The sequence below is a fragment of the Sceloporus occidentalis genome, unplaced genomic scaffold (assembly GCF_023333645.1).
Source record: "Sceloporus occidentalis isolate IW3139 unplaced genomic scaffold, rSceOcc1.0.p SCAF_2, whole genome shotgun sequence".
Lineage (NCBI taxonomy): Eukaryota > Metazoa > Chordata > Lepidosauria > Squamata > Phrynosomatidae > Sceloporus > Sceloporus occidentalis.
The window spans coordinates 51,372,161-51,393,997 of NW_028316982.1; the positions used below are offsets into that span (position 1 = coordinate 51,372,161).

Consider the following 21,837-nt stretch of genomic DNA (forward strand, 5'->3'; position numbering starts at 1 on the left):
CAGATTTCTCATTACAGTAGACAATTTGTTTAATAGCCTCATCCACTCATCCTGTTATTTCTGCACTTCTAACTGCCAAATAAATGATTTCTTCTTGTTGTTTGAAAGTTGTGCTGATACAAAATGGCTGTAAGAAGGGAGACTGTATTCCTAATGGTTGGTAGATACTTCCTAATAATACAGCTCTGTGGGATATTCTGAGCTCCTTCTCTGGAATGAATGATAAACGGTATATAAATAAGTTATTGCAATGGTTGGAAAGAATGCCCTTATCAGCAGATAACACTTCTCACAGAAGCTAGCATAATAGCAAATGTATAAATGTATATGCTTTTCAAATAATGTTTATATTGCTATACATGCAGGCATAGATGGAACCTGTTAATGGGATTGTTATCATCACCCAGGAAGGAGGTAAATGGTTGATGGCATTACGGTTTTGTGAGCTTTTGCTGTTGCTCAACATTAGCTTACTTGCTAATTAGCTTACTTGCTGTTCACCGCTATGATCTTTGGAATAGCGGTATATAAATAAAACAAATTATTAATTATTATTATTATTTTATAACAGAACTGTGTATTTAGTGAGGAAAAGACTGTTGACTTTTGAAGTGGAGTAGAACTTAACTTGAAGTCGGTCAAATGCCCATTCTATAGTGTGTCTTTATATAGACAGACAGATAGTGTGTTAGTGCAATAAAATGTATGGAATAAAGTGTATATTATACATACATAATACTAATATTTGAGTATATACATATAATAATCTCTGAGCCTTTTATCATGATGCTAACTTCAGTTCCTCTCTGTGACAGCCTAACATTTCACAGCATACAGTTTTGCTTACATATGTAATGTTTTTATCTCTATGAAAAAAATTAAAATCCTTCTGATAATGTGCTGTGATACAGCCATTAATTCATGCTTCAGTGGCACTGGTGCACCTTGGAATTATGCATCAGATCCAGAGCAGCACTTAAAGGCTGCTGCATGAATAATGCTGTGGCAAATGATCAGCTTGTAAATAGTGAGCAATTTGGATGGCTTATAAATTGTGCTGTGATACTCTCATGCCACCATAGGCCCAGGCATACGTTGTCCCTGCCTCTTAATTGCTACAGTAGCCAACATTACATTGATGCCCCTTCATTAATCCGCCTCCAAATTGGTACACTTCCTCTGTCAGTTTTGATCGATGTGCTGCTCATAAAAGCAAAAAATGGAGAGGCCTGCCTGGAGCAAGTTTTCTCACATTATTTTCCTCATTTCCAAAACATATGTGGACCACAGTTTCATACACAACATTCATTTTCCACATGAGATTACATGGATGTCTTCCTGTCCCTCCCATTTATGTTCACGTAATGCTCACTCAATACAGTCATTACTTGAGGAACATCATACCACAAAATACCTTTGTATTGTAGTGTGTTCACAGAGGAAAACAAGGAGAAAATAATATTTAAACTGTTGGCATGATATTTAGTAAATGTGATTTTCACTATAATTTTAAAAAATAGCTTGCTGTCGCTTAAGAGCCTGAAGATAAAGATTTCTCTTTAGACAGCCATAACTTGAGTGAAGTGGTTTTTTCACCATCATGCCTTGTTGAAATATGCTGGTTAAGATTGCTGCATTCACTGCTTTCAAGGAGTAGCCATGTTAGTCTGTTGCAGCAAACAGAAAGACCTGTGTGATATGTTAAAATAGAGATAAGCAACCTGATGTCATCTGCATGAATTGCACTACCATTATTAATTCCAGTCACCATGGCTAATGGTCAGGAGTTCTGTTGTCCAAAACATCTAAAAGACGTCATGTTGCCTATCTCTGCCTTAAAGACTAATAGATCTCATTTGTAGGGATATAAATCTTTTTCAGTTCACACTGTTCAGTTCACAAATAATGTTATGATTTTCCTCCTCACTGTGAAAAATTTATCAAAAACTGCAGTTTTTGAAGATTATTCAGTCTTGAGAATAGTTGTTTTGTGCAGAAAAAAGTACATAGGGTTTTTCCCCCTAGTAAACAGCACTTTTGTTTAAAAATGAGCATTTTTTCTGTTTTCTGTTCAGAAATGTTATTTTCTGCATAGAAAGTATTGTTTTCTGCGCGGGAAACCTGCTTTTGCATTTTTACCACATACAATAAGTCCTGAACAGTAAAGATTCTTCCCTTATTGGATCTGTCTTGTCATTGTTTCCTATCTCTCAAGAAATTTTTACGATTTTTTGTAATATGCATGAAAATTCTTTCCATTCTTACTCTTGTGGTCAAAAGCTCTGTGAACTAGAACCCATTTCCTTAGATCTATGTGAAGCAGGTGTGTCTGTGCACATGTGTGGCCAGAATCGTGTTGGAGCAATATGCTAGAAGTTGTCACTTTTCTGAGGGTTGTGCAGAGGTGATGAGGAACAGCACAGACAATCTGCTGTCTCCAAGCAGCCTGCTCCAATAGTGCCTTATTTCCTCATAACAGCTGTACCATCAGTGTGTGCCAGTTATGCCAGTATAGTTGTGTCACCAATAAGATACCTGCCAGAAGGTAATAATAATAATAATAATAATAATAATAATAATAGGATTTATTTATATGCTGCCCAATCACTGGAAATCCAGGCAGCTTACAACAGAGGGGATAATAGATGGTTCCCTGCCCTCAGGCTTACAATCTAAAAAGACACAACACAAAAGGAGAAGGGAATGGTGGTGGGGGGGAGGGGATAAAATATTACAAATATTAGTAACAAGTCTAATGTGTCTGTAGAGTCCAACTCTAAGATAAGTACATAGAGGGCCCCTTCGAACACAATTGATGTAGCTACTCTGTGGTTTTGTTATGCTAACCTATGATTGTGAGAAAGAAATCTAGAATTCCAATTAATTCTGAGTTCAATATAGCATTTAAATCAGATACGCTGATAAACTTTGTCCTTCAGTTTCACACTGGGGACTCCCCATGGTGAACTGTGCTGATCCTGAAGTCAGCAACAGAGTGGCCGGGGGACTGTCGCTTGTTTGAAGCTGTGTATTGAGAGATGTGATTCTTGGCTGATCAGATCTCTGTGTATGTGTACATGTGCACATGTGTACATTTGGGCTAAGCATTTGGCAGGAGAAGCAAGAAAAATCAAGCAAGTCCAGAGTCAGGTTCAGTATGCAAGCTTCAAGCATGTCATGTTTCAGGTCCTGACAGAACTTAGCTACCAAGAAGAAAAAGAGCTTATTCCAGGGGGTAGAAAGAATATTAAAAAATATTCATTTTTTTTAAAGAGAAGATTTTTTTTTGAGTGTCAAGAAACTCTGGCAACAAGAATCATGGACTATCTTCGAAGTTCAGGACATGTTCTGTGCAAAATTCACATATGGTTATTTTGTGAAGGGAACAGCATTTTTGACACAGAAAATGATATTTTTATGTAGAAGTATTATTTCCTATGAAGAAAAAACTGTTTTCTGCAGAATAATGCTGTAATTGTGGACTTCATTCTGTACAAAATGTGCACATGGTTGACTTGCATATAAAGCAGCATTTTCTGCACAGAAAATAATATTTTTTTGTGTGTAGAAATATTTTCTTTGCCAAAAATTCTGTCTCTTGTGCAGAAAATGTGCTATCTGTGCAAAAGAAACACATAAATAGGTCCCAAATTCCAAATTAGCTACCCAAACCATGAATTATTAAGATTTTTTCATAGTGGGAAGAAAATTTCTAAAATTATTTGTTCTGTATTGTCTATATTTAATTTCTTTGGCTAGAATCACATATGCTAAATATTGGAAGAAAAATGAAATACTAGACATTGGAGAATGGTTAGTAAAAGTAGTTGAAATGATAAATATGGATTCTTTAACAGCTCTGCTTCAAAACACACTATTGGATGAGATAGAAGAAAAAAGGGTACATGATAAAAATATGGAAAAATATCAAATAAAACAAGGAGAAAATCAATACTACACACACACACACACAATGTAATATGCAAATATAAAAATAGACATTGGACAAACAAGATAAGCAAGAAGCATATTGATATATTTCAATTATGATTTAAAAATCAAAATATAGATTAAACAGGAGGAAAGATATAATAGTTTTCATGGAATATACCATATAGAAAGAGTGAATGATATTTACAGAAAAGATAAGGTGAACTCAACCAGGCAGGAAATTTCAATTTAAGCTTCAATTAATTGAATCAAGAGAATGAAAGAGAGGAAATGAATGCTCGTTTAATAGTCATAGTGCTTTATCGGTTTGTTTTAGATGTTAGCTATTTGTTTGCTAATGATTTGTGGGATATATGTTAAATGTTGTTTCTATGTATTTGATTTAAATAGTAATAAAATTTAATAACAAAATAATAAAATTATTTGTCCTTTCTTTCAAGTAGAAACTTAGGGAATACATCCCTACATTCCAGTATGGTGAAAAGAATGCTTAACATAAGTAGCACCTTGGATAGTTCCATGTGAGGCTCTAGTTGGAGACTCACAAGAGCAGACCCAAATGGGTGCTTCTTCTTCCATTACCAAGAATAACTGGGACTGTTTCTGTTGGCAATTGCCTTTCTCATCCTGAGAGAACATGCTAAATGGGGAATCTGGGAACTGTAGTCCAAAAATGTAATGTCTGCACACTCTGCTTGATATTTCCTCCTAATTCATGGATTCATTCTCTAAGGCTGGTTAGTGAAACTCTAAGATCATGAAAGACTAGAATATTCTCTGTGTGATAAATAAGCAGCCAGCTATAGGAAATCAGGTGACTGTACATTTCAGCACTCATAAGCAGAAATCTTGCCCACGCCCTAAAAAGAACACATTATTGAAATATTTTCCTGTTCCTTCATCTCTATCTTTCAATCATAAATCATTCTAGTATTGATTCCTCCCCATTCTCTCATCCACACCTGCATACACCTGCACAGACATTACATCTACTTTTAACATGTGTCTTTGGTAAGTAGTCACTTCTTTACGGTATGAAGCTGTACTTTTTATTTTTGCCTGTAATGGTCAGGGCTGTAATTCACTACTTTTCAAAGGGATGTAACAGGGTTTTTGCCTGTTACTCATTACTGAATATATTCTCATTCAGTCTGAGTAGTGAGATAGGAAGAGGGATAGTTATAGTGTGCTACATTTTCTGAGGTGTTGTGCAGGCAGTGTTAAGCAGGAGCCAGCAACAACAGGGAAGAGGAAAGAGAGAAAGAGAATAAGGATATGCTAACATTAGCTACTCCACAAACTCGGATTAGGGATATGATTTTTAAATGTTTTTAAAAGGTTGGCTTGCCTTTTCTGCTTTATTCCATTCTGCCTAAATGAAAGAGATTGCTACTGCTGTGAGAAAAAAGAGAAAGAGAGAGAGATGGGTATGTATGGGTATGTATGTGTGCTGCTTTCCAGGCTGGCAGCTTCAAACATCAGCACAGGGTGTGCACTCTCTTATATTTACTGGACTGGTGTGAGCTGTGTGAGAGATTTTAGAGTTTAGAGAGGAGGGGGATGTTTCTTTGCATATCTGAGGTGGCTTATGTGATTTAGAGCAATACTTCCTCCCCTCCCCCCCCTTGGCCAGCACTGTTCTGCCGGCATGAATTTTATTATTTTTATCGAACTGTTTTAATTAATTCTGTATAGCTCCATTGTTGTATTGTTGTATATTGCTGTACACCACCCTGGTTCTAAGAAGGGCGGTATATAAATAAAATTTTTATTTTATTATTTTATTATTTTATTTGGGAGAGGGAGATGGGAAATGAAGCCGAATTGAGTGAATGATTTCATGAAGTCACCCAAAGCATCTGTAAGCAGACATATGTTCTTCTGTGCTCTGTTTATGCAGGTGAGTCTGGACAAGAGTCCAGGAAGGGTGGTCCAATCAAGGTTATGATGTTCAAAAGGAGGTGGGCATTATCTGCCTCTGAAACTGATTGTGTTTATTATTTCCTTGTAATAAAACCCACTGAATTATAAAGTGTAACATCTACCATACAGACATGCTTGTATGAAATACATTTAGCTGCTTTTTTCAGTGATCCCTTATTTTCAAGAAGCAACCTCATGCTTGCAGGGTTAATACATATGGTTAATTTTATCACTTTATTTCCACCACCACAATTTTGCTTTTCAGTCTGAGCTACAGTATGTGTGCCATTGAATTGCATGCCATCTGAAGAAATGTGTCTGTTTATAGAGAACTCCAGCCAACCTGGCACTTTTGGTGTATGCTGTGTATGTTGGATGTGCTAAGGAAAGATTGCTTTGTGGTGTCTTTGGCATTTTACTCCAAATTTCCAAAATGCAAAATCTGAATTGACCTCTTGGGGAAACCAGAGAACCCTTTTCTGTATTTTACAATGGCATGAGAGTGAAATAATTCATTTGTAATAAGCAAACCACTGATGCACTTTCCAAATTAGAGTAACAGCTACTAACTGTTGAGTTATCAGAGTAATAAATAAGTTCCTTTTTAAAGGTAGAATTTTTTCCTTCTTGAGTAGCTACTTTTAAACTATCTACTTTTAAAATGTGGCATCTACTTCTTACTATTAATAATAGATCTCCATTCATCACAACTGCAGTCCATCCATTTATTCATGCCACTCTTGTTAGCTTAGCAAAAATGCACTGCACCTTTATAGTATGAAATATTTTTTTTAGAGACAGGTGGGTGGGGACTAAGGGAAGTGCTATTTTTTTTGCTGGCACCCCATTTCTGTTTACTCCCTATGTTGTGCAAATTCATATCAGTGGCTGATGGTTGCTGTATCAATTGGGCAGTAAATCCAATCTTTAACAGAACTGTCCAAGGTGTTGAATCTCATTATTAAAACAAGGTCAGTCTGAAACTTCCATTGGTTCATATGCACCAATTATTTCCCTGGTTTCCTGGCTTCTGGGGTAAACCACTGGTTTTGCTTTTGGGGGGAGATGCTGGGGATGCCTTAAAAACAGGTTGAGTTAATAGAATTGCCTTCAGAGCTCAATTATTTTCCCATGGTTTCTAGAAGTTGAATGTCCTCAGGGGTGGTAGTAGTGGTGGATGCATCTTATCTCTGGGGCAAACCATATAAATACATAATAGTTTAATGCAACACACATAAGATAACTTGCCATTTCACACGCTGGTCAGGATGCATTTTGGACTGCTGATAACAGAGTGATCTATTTATATTCATCTTGCACATCTGGAAGAACGAACATCTCCTTGTCTTTCTAAAACAGAGCAGGACAGGCTATTGTGGAGTAGATGAATCCAATTTGCAGTTGTGGTATGGGTTTCTTCAGTTGGACATTAAAATATATATCCTTCTTCCCTCTTACGAAACTTTGAAAGAAATGAAACTGAGTTGGTACCATTATTACTATATTTTAGCCCACTTTTCTGTGCCAGATATCTGAGTGTTTACAGTACAATCTTATGCATGTCTAGTTAGTTGAGATGTAAATGCTACTGAGTGTCTGATTATAGCAAAGGTGGGTAACTTGTAGCTCTTCTGATTCTTTTGGATTCCAATTCTCATCATCTGTCATTATTGGCCATACAAGTAGAGCTGATAAAAGTTGTAGTCCAACTACATCTGCAGGGCTACAAGTTGTCTACCCCTCTTATATAGGGTTGCAACCTCACAGTGCAATCCTGTACATGCCTGCTAAAAAATAAACAAGATTAAAGCCAATGTGATTTATCCCTAAATAATGACATCATGACCCTGGACTCTGAACCCAAGGGTCAGTTCCTAGCTTGGCCATGAAACCCACTGGGTGACCTCAGGCAAGTCACATGCTCTCAGCTTCAGGGAAATGCAATGGCAAACCTCCTCTGAACAAATCTTGCCAAGAAAACTTCATGATAGGGTTGCCTTAAGGACACCAAAAGTCAGAAATGAATTGAAGGCAAACATCACACACATTCAGAGAAATGCCATGATAAACCCGCTCAAATGTTCTTTGCTTTAAAAAAATCCTATAAAATTCAGGGGGAATCCATATAAGTTGACAGGCAATTTGAAGGCATATACTTTACTTTTAAATGCAAATAGGACTGCTGTTTAAAGGCAAAATCCTGTACCGGTAAAGTATGCAATGGTAAAATTCCAGATGATGTTCTGGTAGTCTTTCCAGGCTATTCCAAAGTCTGTTCTGGTGGTCATTCTGGTTGATGGTGGGTGCAGGGATAGAGCTATAGTTGCAACTCTGGCCCTGTGTGGTGTTGGCAAATGGGAAACTGCTTGCATGTGGGGATACTAGACAAGCCCTTACCCAAGTGTGTAAAAAGTATAACTTTCTTCGGCAGAGCTATGCCAGTGTAAGATCTCAACAAAATTCTAGTTTAGTAGTTTCTATCTATATTTCCATTTAAATGTTTTTGTTTTCATTTATTATTGCTTTTATTCACATTTATATATTATCCTATTTTAAAATTATTATTCTGGTCTGCTGGCTTATGAGCAAGGAGATGTCAGGGATGTACAAACGTTTATAATGCATAAATCCAATGAATACAATTTTTCTGAGTATGAAGTATTAATTCCTGGTTGACAGGCCACCTGCAATTTTACACCGAGTATCTTTCTTTTTAACTAACAGAAACAGATATCACAAAAAGTGAAAGAAATTATTTAATTTGTACTAGACTGGGGTGTTAATTTTAATGATCTGACTCACCATTTTTGATTCCCTCCCTCCCTTTCTGGAAGTAGATTTACATATCTGCCAGCTCCATCCAGGAAAAGTGTGTTTTTCAGGAAACTGCCAAGCTTATGGCAGCTCTGCCAATTAGGGGTTAAAAGAGGTCAAACAACCAGAAGAGCAGAAACTTGTTGATTTTGATTATCTCTGTCATAGAACCTTCAGGACATGAAATGATTCAGAGTTGCATCAGCATCAAGAGGCAGGTTAGCATATGAGTTAAAAAGAAAAGAAAAGTATATGTCATTTTGTTAGGGGTGTGTGTGTGTGTGTGAGAGAGAGAGAGAGGGGGGGGGGGAATGAAATAGAGAAAAATGGCCAGGAGCTCTTAGCTTATTGGCTTTGTTCTTTTTTTGGCTAATTCTGTGCTCCTGAGTATTGGACAAACCCTAAAATTAGGGATCTTTCTCACATTTTCAGGCCTGAAAGTAGAGCATGCAGATCCTCAAAGCCTTTGTAACTTGTCATGATTAATGACCCTTGGTTTTATGTGCTATATCTTTGTTTTTTCTTTTTAACTGTGTGATTTTTTTTCTTTCCTCCCCCTCCCCATCAAAAAAATATTGCCTCATGCAGTGGGAAGAAGTCAGTGGCTACGATGAGAACCTCAACACAATCCGTACTTACCAAGTGTGCAACGTCTTTGAGCCCAACCAGAATAACTGGCTTCTCACCACATTCATAAACCGAAGGGGCGCACACCGAATTTACACGGAGATGCGCTTCACCGTGCGGGACTGTAGCAGCCTTCCCAATGTCCCTGGTTCCTGTAAGGAGACTTTCAACCTGTATTACTATGAGACAGACTCTGTGATTGCCACCAAGAAGTCAGCCTTCTGGACTGAGGCCCCCTACCTCAAAGTAGACACCATTGCTGCAGATGAGAGCTTCTCTCAGGTGGACTTTGGTGGCAGGTTGATGAAGGTGAACACAGAGGTGAGGAGTTTTGGTCCTCTCAATCGCAATGGCTTTTACCTTGCCTTTCAGGATTATGGGGCATGCATGTCACTGCTGTCGGTGAGGGTCTTCTTTAAGAAATGCCCCAGTGTGGTACAGAATTTTGCCATCTTTCCAGAGACTATGACAGGAGCAGAAAGCACATCTCTTGTGATTGCACGAGGCACATGCATTCCCAATGCTGAGGAGGTGGATGTGCCCATTAAACTGTACTGCAATGGTGATGGGGAGTGGATGGTTCCCATTGGCCGCTGTACCTGCAAGGCTGGTTATGAGCCTGAAAACAATGTGGCCTGCAAAGGTAAGAGGATAATTTGTTGCAATGTGATTAGATGGCTGTTGCCTACTCAACTAAGGAACTTCCTTGAAGTCATGGAAATAGAACAGTTTCAAAGTTCCTTTTAAGGAGCTGACTCTGAACTACATTTTGTCAGTAACATCTTGTAAAACTGAACCTTTGTCGATGCCAACATGATTGGTATTACCTGGTTAATTACAAGTTTACATATTTTGGTTATTCTTTGATAGTAGCTCTGAACTAATGTCTGTCAGTATCAATTTCTCTTGTGCAGGGTTCTAAAAACTTGCCCTTATGCTTTGTCTATTTCAATGTAAATCTCATGTTCACAGTTCAGGATTATGTGGACAGTCTCCTGTCAAAGCAAAGGCTCTCCTTGTAGCAGGAAAGTAATGGAAACATACAAATACTTTAATGCTTGAATGGGCTTTTCGATCATGAAGTTTGTATAACTTTCTGTTTGGAATATAAGACTTAACTCATATTATTTTGTTCCAATACTGAAGAATCTGCTTTATATCAAATGAACAGTTCTGTGTATGGTGAGTAGCCTAGGTGCAACTTTACAGTCTTATGTATAGGCTTCTGCAGAAATGTGGTTGTGTTGGCACCCTTTCCCATATCTATTTGGCATATGGCTTGGAAGATCAGATTTCTTGTGATCAGTATTTAAGAAAGGGCTATTGATGGAATAAATGGGACTGTGGCAGTAGCAACATACAGAAAATACCACTCTGCATTTTTATAAAACTCAAGAGTGACCTTAGCTCTGTCCAGGGAGAAGTTAACATAACCAAAACATCTCAGCCAACATTTTATCCTATCTGTGCAGAATAATAATACCCGTCTGACAAAATCAAACTCAAGGCAGCCTCTGTTTGATTGATCCAGTGATCCTGTTGTGTCATGTTATGACATGATGCTGTTGTGCTGCCTATTGTGTCAGGAGGGCTGACCTGCTGGCCTGCTTCATAGGTACGGTGGAGGATGTGAAGAGCTCCATTAACTATTATGTAAATATGCTTATTGCTGTTTAATTACCCATTGCAAAGAGGAAGAATCAGGAATCAAAACCTCCCTGTTCCTCTCTCAAAATCTAGAGTGTGGATAGTAATTAGATATTGTATTTCCCTTTATAGGTTCTATTTTAGATAAACACAAATTAATTAAGGTGCATTATTCTTTTGAACATGAATTTGGATACTGGTAAAAAGAGGTGACTTCACTAGAATGAGTAAAAATCTTGTCCAGATGGTAGAAAAGTGTGACGTTTTCAGTTTTGTCCAATGTTAACACAGATATTGTAGGCGCTCTACATAGGTGGGGAGATAAGAATATGTAGAACATACATTTAGGGAACTTCAAGCATTGGGATGCAATCTGTCATTGCAGATGTAAGGCTGCATACTGGTAATATTTCATTGCAAATGGGTGCTGAGGATAGAACAGCTACATGCCCCCAGTAGCAGTTGCTGACTCAGCAAAGCAATGGCCTGTTACAGACAGCCAAAATAAAGCTGCTTCAAGTCACTTTGGAGGTATGCTGTTTAAATGATACATGCGTCCTAAGAGTCCAGAAGCCAAACCAAAGCCACGCTCCAGTCCTAAGGACTGGAGTGCAGCTTTGGTGCAGCCTCCAGACTCTCTTAGGATGCATGCATCATTGAAACACCATACCTCCAAAGTGACTCGAAGCAGCTTTATTTTGGCTGTCTGTATAGGGCCAATGTATCCACTCTAGAGTTTAATTTGGACTTTAAAGGAGCTGTCCAAGTGGGAGATAGGATTCAACACTGGAGGGATCCTGGAGAATATGAACTAAAAGCCATAGTGAAATCACTGCCCTTCTGGCATGAAAATCACCAGCCACCACTGTATGTTGCAAATGTCACATCTGTCAAGTGAATGATAAATATATATATGCTGATACATCGTTGGCCATGTGCCCAACACCACACATTCTGAACAGTCATTTCAGAGAATGTTTGCTGTGTTTATAGTGAAACTCTGAGAGAAGTGCCTGCAAGTGTTTGGTAAATATTTAAAGTAACAAAGACATGTACTCTTCTACATGACACACTATGACCTTATTTTCTCATTTACACTTCTAATTTTTTTCTAAAACAACATCCTGCCAACACCATCTTAATATTAGCAAATATACTGCTTTGCTTTTAGCACATTTTCTAAAAAGAATGTCTAGCTACTGGTGCAGTTTTTTAAAAGATGGAAATAGTACCTCACGAAAATGAGTCCAAGGATTAAACAGAAGTAATGTAACAGATCATTTGCCCCATATTGACTATTCCTCAGATGAAATGGACTAAAACAGCCATCATCCCCAGCCAGCATACTAGTTGGTGGTTTAGGACATTTTAGTCCATCACATCTGGAGGGCATGATGTTGGAGAAACTGCAACAGATCCATGATTGTGTTTTCCAACATATAATTTAAAATTTATAGCACCAATGTCTGTGAGTCTGCTTTTTATAGGACCTTGGGGAGGAACTGTGAAGCTAGATTGCTGCTATAGAATTCACTTCCAGAAGATGTAATGATGGATACTAATATGGATGGCTTCAAAGGGGACTGGACAAATTCATGGAGAATAAAGCTGTCAATAGTATATGTATTCTATCCAGTAACATTATACCTCTGTAGGTGAGTTGTTGCACTTTTATATGCTTTTGAACTGCTAGGTTGACAGAAGCTGGAACTGCTGATGGGAGCTCACTCTGTCATGTGGTGCTTGGGCCTTGAACTGCTGACCTTCTTGCAATCATCAGTGTCTTAACCACTTAGCCACTGTGTCCCTTTATAGGAAGATACAAACTAGCTTATGGCTTCATCTGGTTGGTAACTGTGCGAACAGAATGCTAGGCTAGATTGGTCTTTGGTTTCTCTCAGCCCCATTCCTTCTTACTTCTGTATATTTTATCTTTTGTCCTTGCACTGTTTTTCCAGTACATATTATCTCCTCTTCTACTCTGAACTCAGCTGGGAGCCAAAGCCCCAGACATAGTAGAGCTACTCACCTTGATAATGAGACCATGGCGTTGTACAGACTGCCCCTTTGGGGCGGCCTGTACCTGCCCCTTTCCCCAACGGATCGGGGCCTCAACTGCCACAGCGGCAGCCCTGAGGCCCCGATCCGCTGCTTTTCCAGGCCGCGGGGAAGCAATAAAAGGCCACTTCCCCATGGCCTGGAAAGGGGTGTCCTTGGGGCTTCAAGCCCCAAGGACACCCCAACAGCGGCAGGGAAAGGGAGAAAGGGGCCACTTGGTCCTTTTCTCCTTTGTGTCGTTGGCGCAGCCGTGTAATGGCTGTGTCAGTGACACAAACCCAGGAAGGCGCTCCAAAATGGAGTTCCTTCCAAGAGGGGAAAAATAAAGAGGATATGAATAGTTATAGACCCATCTCTCTTCTAAATGAAGACTATAAACTATTCGCAAGCATCCTTTCAAACAGATTAAAAACAATATTAAGAAATATAATTTCCAAAGAACAATGTGGATTTGTTCCAAATAGACAACTAAAGGACAATATAAAACAAATAATAGATACAATAGAATATTACGAAGTACACAACCAAAAAAAAACAAAAAAAAAAAAACAAACAAACTGGCCTTGGTTTTATTAGATCTCGAAAAGGCTTTCAATAATTTGGATTGGAAACTAATGAAAATGATCCTAAAACAAATAGGAATTGGAGTGGGATTCCAAAAATGGATAAATGCGATATATAGAAAACAAACAGCTAAGATAATAATTAGTGGAAGCAGAACCAAACCAATAGAAATAAAAAAGGGGACAAGACAAGGATGCCCTCTCTCCCCATTGTTGTTTGTGATTACTTTAGATATCTTTATAAGGAGAATAAATGAGGCAACAGAGATCAAAGGAGTCAAAATAAAAGGTGATCAATATAAAATTTGTGCTTTTGCGGATGACGTTGCTTTATCAATAGATGACCCTATTTCTTGTATTTCAGTATTACTAGACCACATTAAAGAATTTGAAAAGATAGCAGGTCTAAAAATAAATCTAGATAAAACAAATGTGATTACGAAGAATATGAGAAAAGAAGAAGAAATACAAATAAAAGACATGACGGGTTTCAGTGTGATGAAAAAAGCAAGATATCTAGGTATAATAATAACAAAGAAAAATGCAGACTTAATTTGGAATAACTATGTAAAAAGTGGGAAGAGATATAGAAGGAGATGAAAGAATGGGAAAATTTGAAATTATCTCTATTGGGGAGAATTTCGGCTGTAAAGATGAACTTAATTCCAAAAATATTATTTTTATTTTGTACCATCCCTGTGATTAAGAATCATAAACTCTTTGCAGAGTGGCAAAAACAGATCTCAGAATATATATGGGATGGGAAAAAACCAAGAATAAAACAAAATTATATGCAAGATACAACGGCTAGAGGAGGGCTGGCAGTTCCTAATGTAAGAACATATTATGAAGCTTGTACTTTAGAATGTCTTAGCGCCTGGATTAGATTAAGAGAAAAGGAATTATTAAAACTGGAGGGTCATGACTTAAGATTCGGATATCATGCCTACATGTTTTATGGAAAAGTCAAAGTTAACGCTGCCTTTAAAAATCATTTTATAAGAGCTTCTTTGATTAAAACTTGGGAAAAATATAAAAGATGGATTAGCCCATTTACCCCTCTCTGGTTATCCCCCCATGAAGCATTGTTTAACACCGATGTCCAAAAGAAAGAAAATTGGTTGACTTATAAAGATGTATTAATAAAAAAGGGAAAAGAATTTGTAATGAAATCTTTGGAACAGATTAGAACGGAAGGTCACAAGTGTGACTGGTTTTTATATCATCAATTACAAGCTAGATACAAAATGGATAAAGGAACAATGAAAATGGTGGAGAAACCAACAAAGTTAGAAGAAATTATGGTACAAGAAAAACCTGCTGTATTATCTAGATTATATAAGGCATTGTTGGAATTTCAAATGGAAGGAGATTTAGTAAAAGAAAATATGATAAAATGGGCAAAGGATTGTAAAAAAGCATTGGAATTAAGACAATGGAAAATATCATGGGGGAAAAGAATGAAATATACAGTTAGTCAGGATATTAAGGAAAATTTTGTAAAGATCATGTATAGATGGCACCTCTCTCCTGAAAAATTATGTAGAATCTATGGAAAAGGACAAAATTTATGTTGAAAGTGTGAAAGGGAAAGAGATACCTTTTTCACCTATGGTGGGAATGTGTTCAAGCAGAAAAATTTTGGAAAATGATAGCCAAAGGAATCAAAGATATATTAGATGTGGACTTAAAATTTAGAATGTTGGAGGATAAGATAGAATAGAGCTATGGGAAAATAATTTTTATATGTTGACTGCTGCTAGGTTAATGTTCGTGAAATATTGGAAATTAAAGAAAGATATTGAGATAGAGGAGTGGATTAACAAATTGATGGAACTGATAGAAACAGACATAATTTCTGAAAGATTAGGAGAAAATACAAAAATGATTTCAGAAATAGAAGAGAAGAAAAAGCAGGATAAGAAGAACTGGGAAAAAATGTACATTTATATAAAGGAGAAATGGCCAAACATACAAGATAAAATCTAACAAGTTACTTACGAATGTAAGTAAGCTTAGATTAGAAGGAATTGACTAGCTAAAGAACTTTACATTGTAAAAAATTAAAACAAGATAGCAAGAAGGGTAACGGGTGAAGTCATAGAAAAAATTGGAAATAAACATCTGTAAACAGATATACACAGATAAGCAGTTAGAAAATACAGTGAAACGGTAAGGGTTTAGACCAAGGAAGTCTTGTCAATGTCTGTCAAGGTCTTAGGAAGAATGAAGCTGAAAGAGTGAAAGGTATTTATGTTGGGTTGGGGATGGAGGGAGGGAGGGATGGTGGATTAGGGATGACTGTGTTTTGTGATAAGATGCCTATGTTATATGTTATATATGTTATATGTTTTATGTTATATGGTTTAGGTAAATGTTATTTGTTTTGTTTTGTAATAAAATTATATAATAATAAAAACAAAACAATATGGAGCTCCTTCCAGCGCTGCAGAAAGGGCACCAGAGGTGCCCTTCCGCAACACCAGGACATCATGTCCGCACCGCTCCGTTTGGAGGCGGTGCGGCTGTGACGTCGTAATGGTGGTGCCCATGTAGAATGGGCACAGCCATTACAACGTACTAGGGTTGCGGGGCGTCTGGAAAGGACACCCTGAGGCAACCTTAGTACACGTGCAGGATGGTGCAAAGCACCAGTCTGTACAGCACCCATGTCTCCTTGCTCTAGTTCAAGCATCTCGTAGCAGTAGACAGGTGTGCTTGAGAAGCTTATCAATAGAAAATAAAGGAGATATTCATCCCTATTATTTGTCCCCAACTTCTGGTAATGAGTAAAGCCATATTTGTATGACTGTTCAATCTCCCAAAAGGTTCTCCAAAGGTATTTCTCCAGTTTTAACTTCAGTATTCTTATCTAGTTTAAAAAGAACATGGGGAGGCTTTGTACTGCAGAAACACCAGTGATGTTTATTGGGTTTAATAACTGAAGTATTAGTTTATTTACGGTTAATTTAAGGAAAAAGAAACAGAAAAATAACAGGAATAGTTTTCCCTGTGCGTGTATGCATGCATATTTGTGTGTGCGTGTGTGCGCACGCGCAGTGTTTTACAGCCACACTGTAATGCAATACAACCATAAAAAGACTTTAGCGATAATTGATGACTATATCATTTTCTCCATCTAGTGCATCATGAACAGGTGCTGAAGTAAATGGAAAACAAATAATATACAAAGATTAAATATGAATAATGGAGAGGAATAAAACTGATGGAGGAGAAAAAGAGGGGGGGATTGGGTTAGTATTGTACTAGGGTCTAACAAAATGGTGGAATAGTCTTGCGTCTTCCAAGGCCTAGCTTACTGTACTACAAAATCTAAATGGAAGCTTTCTGTGCTTTTCTTGGCCGGGGGGAGGGGGGAAGTTATGGTACCCACATAGAAGGATGGGCAGTGTTCCTGGACAAGGATGGTATACTATAGCTTCTCTTGTACACTTTTCTATTGGTCAGGATGTTACATTTTCTGCTCATGTTGTCATATTGTTATCTAAAGTGCTAGGGGAATGAATTTAGCTCAATAGAAAACAGCAAGAGGGCTTCAGGTATTGCTTTAAGGCTAGGATCTAACTTATATAGAACTGTTTCAACCCCAAAGAACTCTAGACAGCAGATTCCAAATTAGTTTAGTTTTATTTATAACAACAAAGGGGAAAATGACTTTCACATAGAGACACACACACACACACACACACACACACACACACACACACAAGAACTAACAGTGTAAATGTGCTAACAGACAGTGAATTAGAGGGTTTTGCAGCAAGCAATACTTTACCAATCAGAGGATGCAGTGGATGAGTCCTGCTCAGCATACAGCCTGGATTTGGGTGGGTCTATGTTTGCCAGTGAGTCAAGAGAGAAATGGTGGCTGTCTGAACTCAAGTGAGACCAAATTGTAACTGCCCAAACGGGCTATATTTATAGGGTAAAATGTGTCCTGAGGCAGATTGTTAGGAGTTTGAGTGAATTTCCAGGACGAAGAATGGCCAGAGATGTGTGGAAATGTCTGGACAATAAATGCAAGCATCTTACACAGAAAAGTATCATCTCCAGATGGCAGTGCCCTTTGATTTCCAATTTTCAGCAAGTACCTGGAATGTCATCCACGATCATACTCCTGGATGAAGGGATTATGCAAATTCCAGCTTCAGTTGACATATCCTGACTATGTGTGCTAGCACTTTCAAGTAAAGTCTACCAGATCTCCATATTTGGGCAGGCTGTTTTCCTTGCACTGGCATTTCCTTGGTGACTACTTGGCAAAACATCCCTTTAAATATTAAACAGATATCAAAAGTTGACTAAGGGTGAAAGAGGGCTATTTGTCTGACATATTGGTCAGTATGGATAGAAGCTTCTTCCCCACCATTGTACTCTGACTGGGGGAGTCTGATGCATTGTATAACTAAACCAAAGGTGTACAACCTTCATGCAAGGCAAAATCTGGAATAATGTTAACTTTTGATGTTTATATAGGAAGGCTCCTTGAAATGATACCCTAATTTTATGGGAAAGTTCTATTGGCACATGGTCTGCTGCACACATTATACCTCTGCAGGCCTTATGAAATTGTCAAGAATAAAACACAAATTAGGAAACCTCACCCAGAATTTGGAAAAGTTCTTTTTTGGTTGAAGGCTTCTGGATATTTTAGTCTAAAAATAACTTTTCTAAGTGTCCCTGCCCTAGGTGTCCCCTGCAATTAGTTCATCACTTTTTAGAGAAGGCCTTTCTGGAGAGTCCTTTGCACATATTAGGAAAAGCAAATAAAACAAACATGCAAGAAGAAAGAGTACTCTAGTCTTGCCTCACTTTGATACCTCTTTTTTCACATGGAGAGTAACTTTCTGAAGTGGAGCATCTCTGCTGTCTGTGTAAGTTCTTCATGTGACCAGGCATGCTGATTTTTTCCTCAGGTTCTGGATTGTGTGAAAAGTCTCCATAAAGATAGGAGGCTCTTCTTCAGAAAGCTGCCCTTTATATTAAGTAAGAAGACAGCAATGGCAGACTGCCTCTCTTTCTCACATTTTCATTTTTACCTACTTTTCCTTGTAGGACTTCATTATAGAAGCTTGGTCATGCAGTTTGGAAGTCTGAGAAATCAGGACTCCAGATTGTAAGGAAGCCATGTTCTTTAGAAAGTAGTGTTAAGGTTTATGGAAACTATGAGAGAAAGGGAGAGTTTGTTTGTTCTGCATGGTTTTACAACATTAGAATAATGCTATGTCAGGATTGACTTATTCTGCACAATATTTGCATGTGGAGTGTTTTTGGTGAGCAGAAAACACAATTTTTGTGCAGGAAACAGCATCTTAAAAACAGAAAAGGACATTTCCTGTGTGTGAAATGTTGTTCTAAGCATGAATTGCAAAGATTCCAGTCGGTCTAGAATTCTCCTTATCAAGTTGTCCTGTGACTCACAAAGCATGTTTTTTAGCCATTTTCTATTTTTAAAATTTTCTTTTCATCACTATCCTCAACACATCAACACAACCAACATCTGCATGTTTTATTGATAATATAAGGATGAAGCTAGGAACATTTTGAGTTTTTTTGAGGTTTCCATAATTTGGCAGAATCTTCTCTGGACTAAAATACTTGTCTTTTCTCTTGGTGAAGCATAACATACATACACCAAGCACAGTAGGTGGCTGATTTACCAAACAGATGTAAACAATCTATAAAAAAAATTAAAAACCTTTTCATAGATGTATAATGTATGGCCACTTTTCCCACTAACTTCCCTAGCTCTATCTTTTCATGTTATGTTGATTGGAGACATTGAGACGGAAGGATAATTTCCTTCTGAGTGAAGTATTTTCATGTTCAAAAAGGTCCAAACCCCACACTTAGATGGGTTCCATGATCTCATGTCAATAAAAGAATGCCAGATTCAGATACTAGGAAGAAAAGCTGCTCATGTAAGTTTAAAAGTGTATTTTTAAAATTATGATTACAAAGAGAGAGAAAAAGAAAAAAGAGGGAAAGTGGAGAGTACATAGGATATAACATGGATTAGGCATTTGCATTAATACAACCGGACATTATTTCCAAAAAAACCATTTTCTTCTTAGTGTCTATGAAATGCACACTCTAAGACTTCTGTTGTCATGCCATCTATGGTATTACTTTCTGGTGTCTTAAGTCTGAGGCAGGTGCCTTACTCTACCTAATGGCTTATTTCTGTTCTTCTTTGACTGTAGTGACTTGCTAACCTCCTTGAATTCTTGTACCCAAGGAATGTCTGGAATTTGTGTGTGATTTAAAACTTCCATAATATAGTACTGCCTAGACAGTGATGGACAACTGCAGTCCTTCATATCTTATTGGACTGCAAATTCCAGCAGACCTAATCTTTATATAGTGGAGAACCATGGAAGTTTTAATTCAGCAGACCAATGGAGGGCCACAGTAAATATCTCTGGTGTAGTGGGATAAGAAGCATTGTGAGACAAGATTACAAAATGAAAACTATAGCTTTTAAGCTCTGATGCCTTTATAACCAAATCATGGCAAACTTATAACTGCCTCTCTCAGAACCTCTCTCAGCCAGCATGGCCCATGGCCATATTTATTGGTGAATTTTAGGATTTATACTCCCCCAAAATAACATTTCTAGGCTCTGTTGTTAAGTGCTGTCATGTTGGCTTTGGCTTATGGTGACCCTATGAATGAGAGACCTCCAAAAGTCCTTGTTAACAACCCTGCTCTTGCAAACTCAGCGCTGTGGCTTCCTTCTCTGAGTCTATCTGCCTTTAATGTGCTCTTTCTCTTTTCCTACCAGAAAAACAAAAACAGAACAGTGAATGATTGTGGAAAGAAGTGATGTGACCCCCTAATTTGATAAGTCTTGAGACATATGTGAATATGACTTCAAATACCTTCAGAAATACTAGTAATTTGGGACCTACCTCTTATTGTAGGCTGACTGTGTGGTCTGAACTGGACCCAGGATTCACAGGGTTAAAGCCCTGGGACTTTTTCATAGGCAGAGATGATATTAGCTGCATGATTTTAACTGCAACCCTCCCAGTAACAATGTATTGTTATGAACTCTCCATGTTACATTCCATGACTTGGTCTCTGGTAGGCAAAAATCATTAGCTTTACAAAAGATCTGCTCCTGTGAAGCTGTAAACGGAAAGAAATGACTTTTTAATATAGATCAATGTAGCCAGCCGTATTTGTGGTCTATCTAGAGGGGTGTTAGCATAGTGACTGTCAAGATGAGAGTGTGAACTTCACATTTTACCACTACTGTCTGATTCTGATGTTTCTCCTTTTCCCTTGCTGCTTGAAACCCTATTGCCTGCCCAGCCCTGCCTTGGTTGTTTGTTAGCACTGAGGTGCAGGGACTGTGGTAAAGGGAAATCAAACAGCAGATCAATCCCTTGAAGGAGGCCATGCAACAGCTGCCATATGAACACAAAACTCTCCAAAGTGATATTTGTGATTTCTTAGCTTCAAAGGGCTGTGCGTGGCTGCGTTGGCTGGCTGGGCTTCTTTCATCTTTCTCATTATTTCCTGAGAGAAGCGGCAGGAATCAGAACAAGCCTTGATTGGTTCTGATTTAAATGGAACTCTGGGAATGACACTCTGATTCTTTCCCTTAATTGGAACTGTTCTCCCTCTTGTTTTGGGCTTTGCCATGCGTGCCGTCAATTTTATACTGCCTGCTGGTATCCTCAGAGGGGATGGATTTATAAATATGGAAATTATGTGATTTCTTCTTTTCTGTCACTGCTTTCTGAGTTTATATTAACATTGCTCAGATTTTGCTTTATGCCTGGTGGCTTTACTTACATTTTCCATCTTTTGAAAATAGGATTTCATTTTAAAGTGTTCAGTCCAAAGTTGCTAGAAGGCCAGGCAATGTGAATTTTGGAATGTGGGACATGGTCGCATCCAGATACTACCCCAAGCAGTTTTAAAAACAGAAACAGTAAAAATTCAACATCGATCAGGTAATACCTGGGTCTGTATAGTCTTCAAAATTGTGAGAATGTGAGAATAATATTTTTTCTTTATTTTAAAAATAATCTTTCCAGATTTTTACTTTTAGACATTACTTCAGGTTTCCCCAAACAAGTAATAGTATTAAATATTTGGGTCTAAATCCATACTAAATCCAACCTGTTAATCCCAGCTAGAATGGACCCGTTTAAACAGTTGTTGTTGTTGTTTGTTGCTATGTGCCTTCAACTTGTTTCTGATTTATGGTGACCCTAAGATG

The 21,837-nt window shown here is 37.8% G+C and overlaps 1 protein-coding gene across 2 annotated transcripts in view; it reads left to right on the forward strand.

The window, feature by feature from the left end:
* The window catches only part of EPHB1 (EPH receptor B1), a 493,034-nt gene that overhangs the window by 184,559 nt on the left and 286,638 nt on the right, over window positions 1-21,837 (forward strand). For both annotated transcript variants that reach the window (XM_089509381.1, XM_089509382.1), the window contains exon 3: window positions 9,277-9,958. In XM_089509381.1, the coding sequence (XP_089365507.1) occupies window positions 9,277-9,958 (682 nt within the window). The remainder of the gene's footprint in view (window positions 1-9,276; window positions 9,959-21,837) is intronic.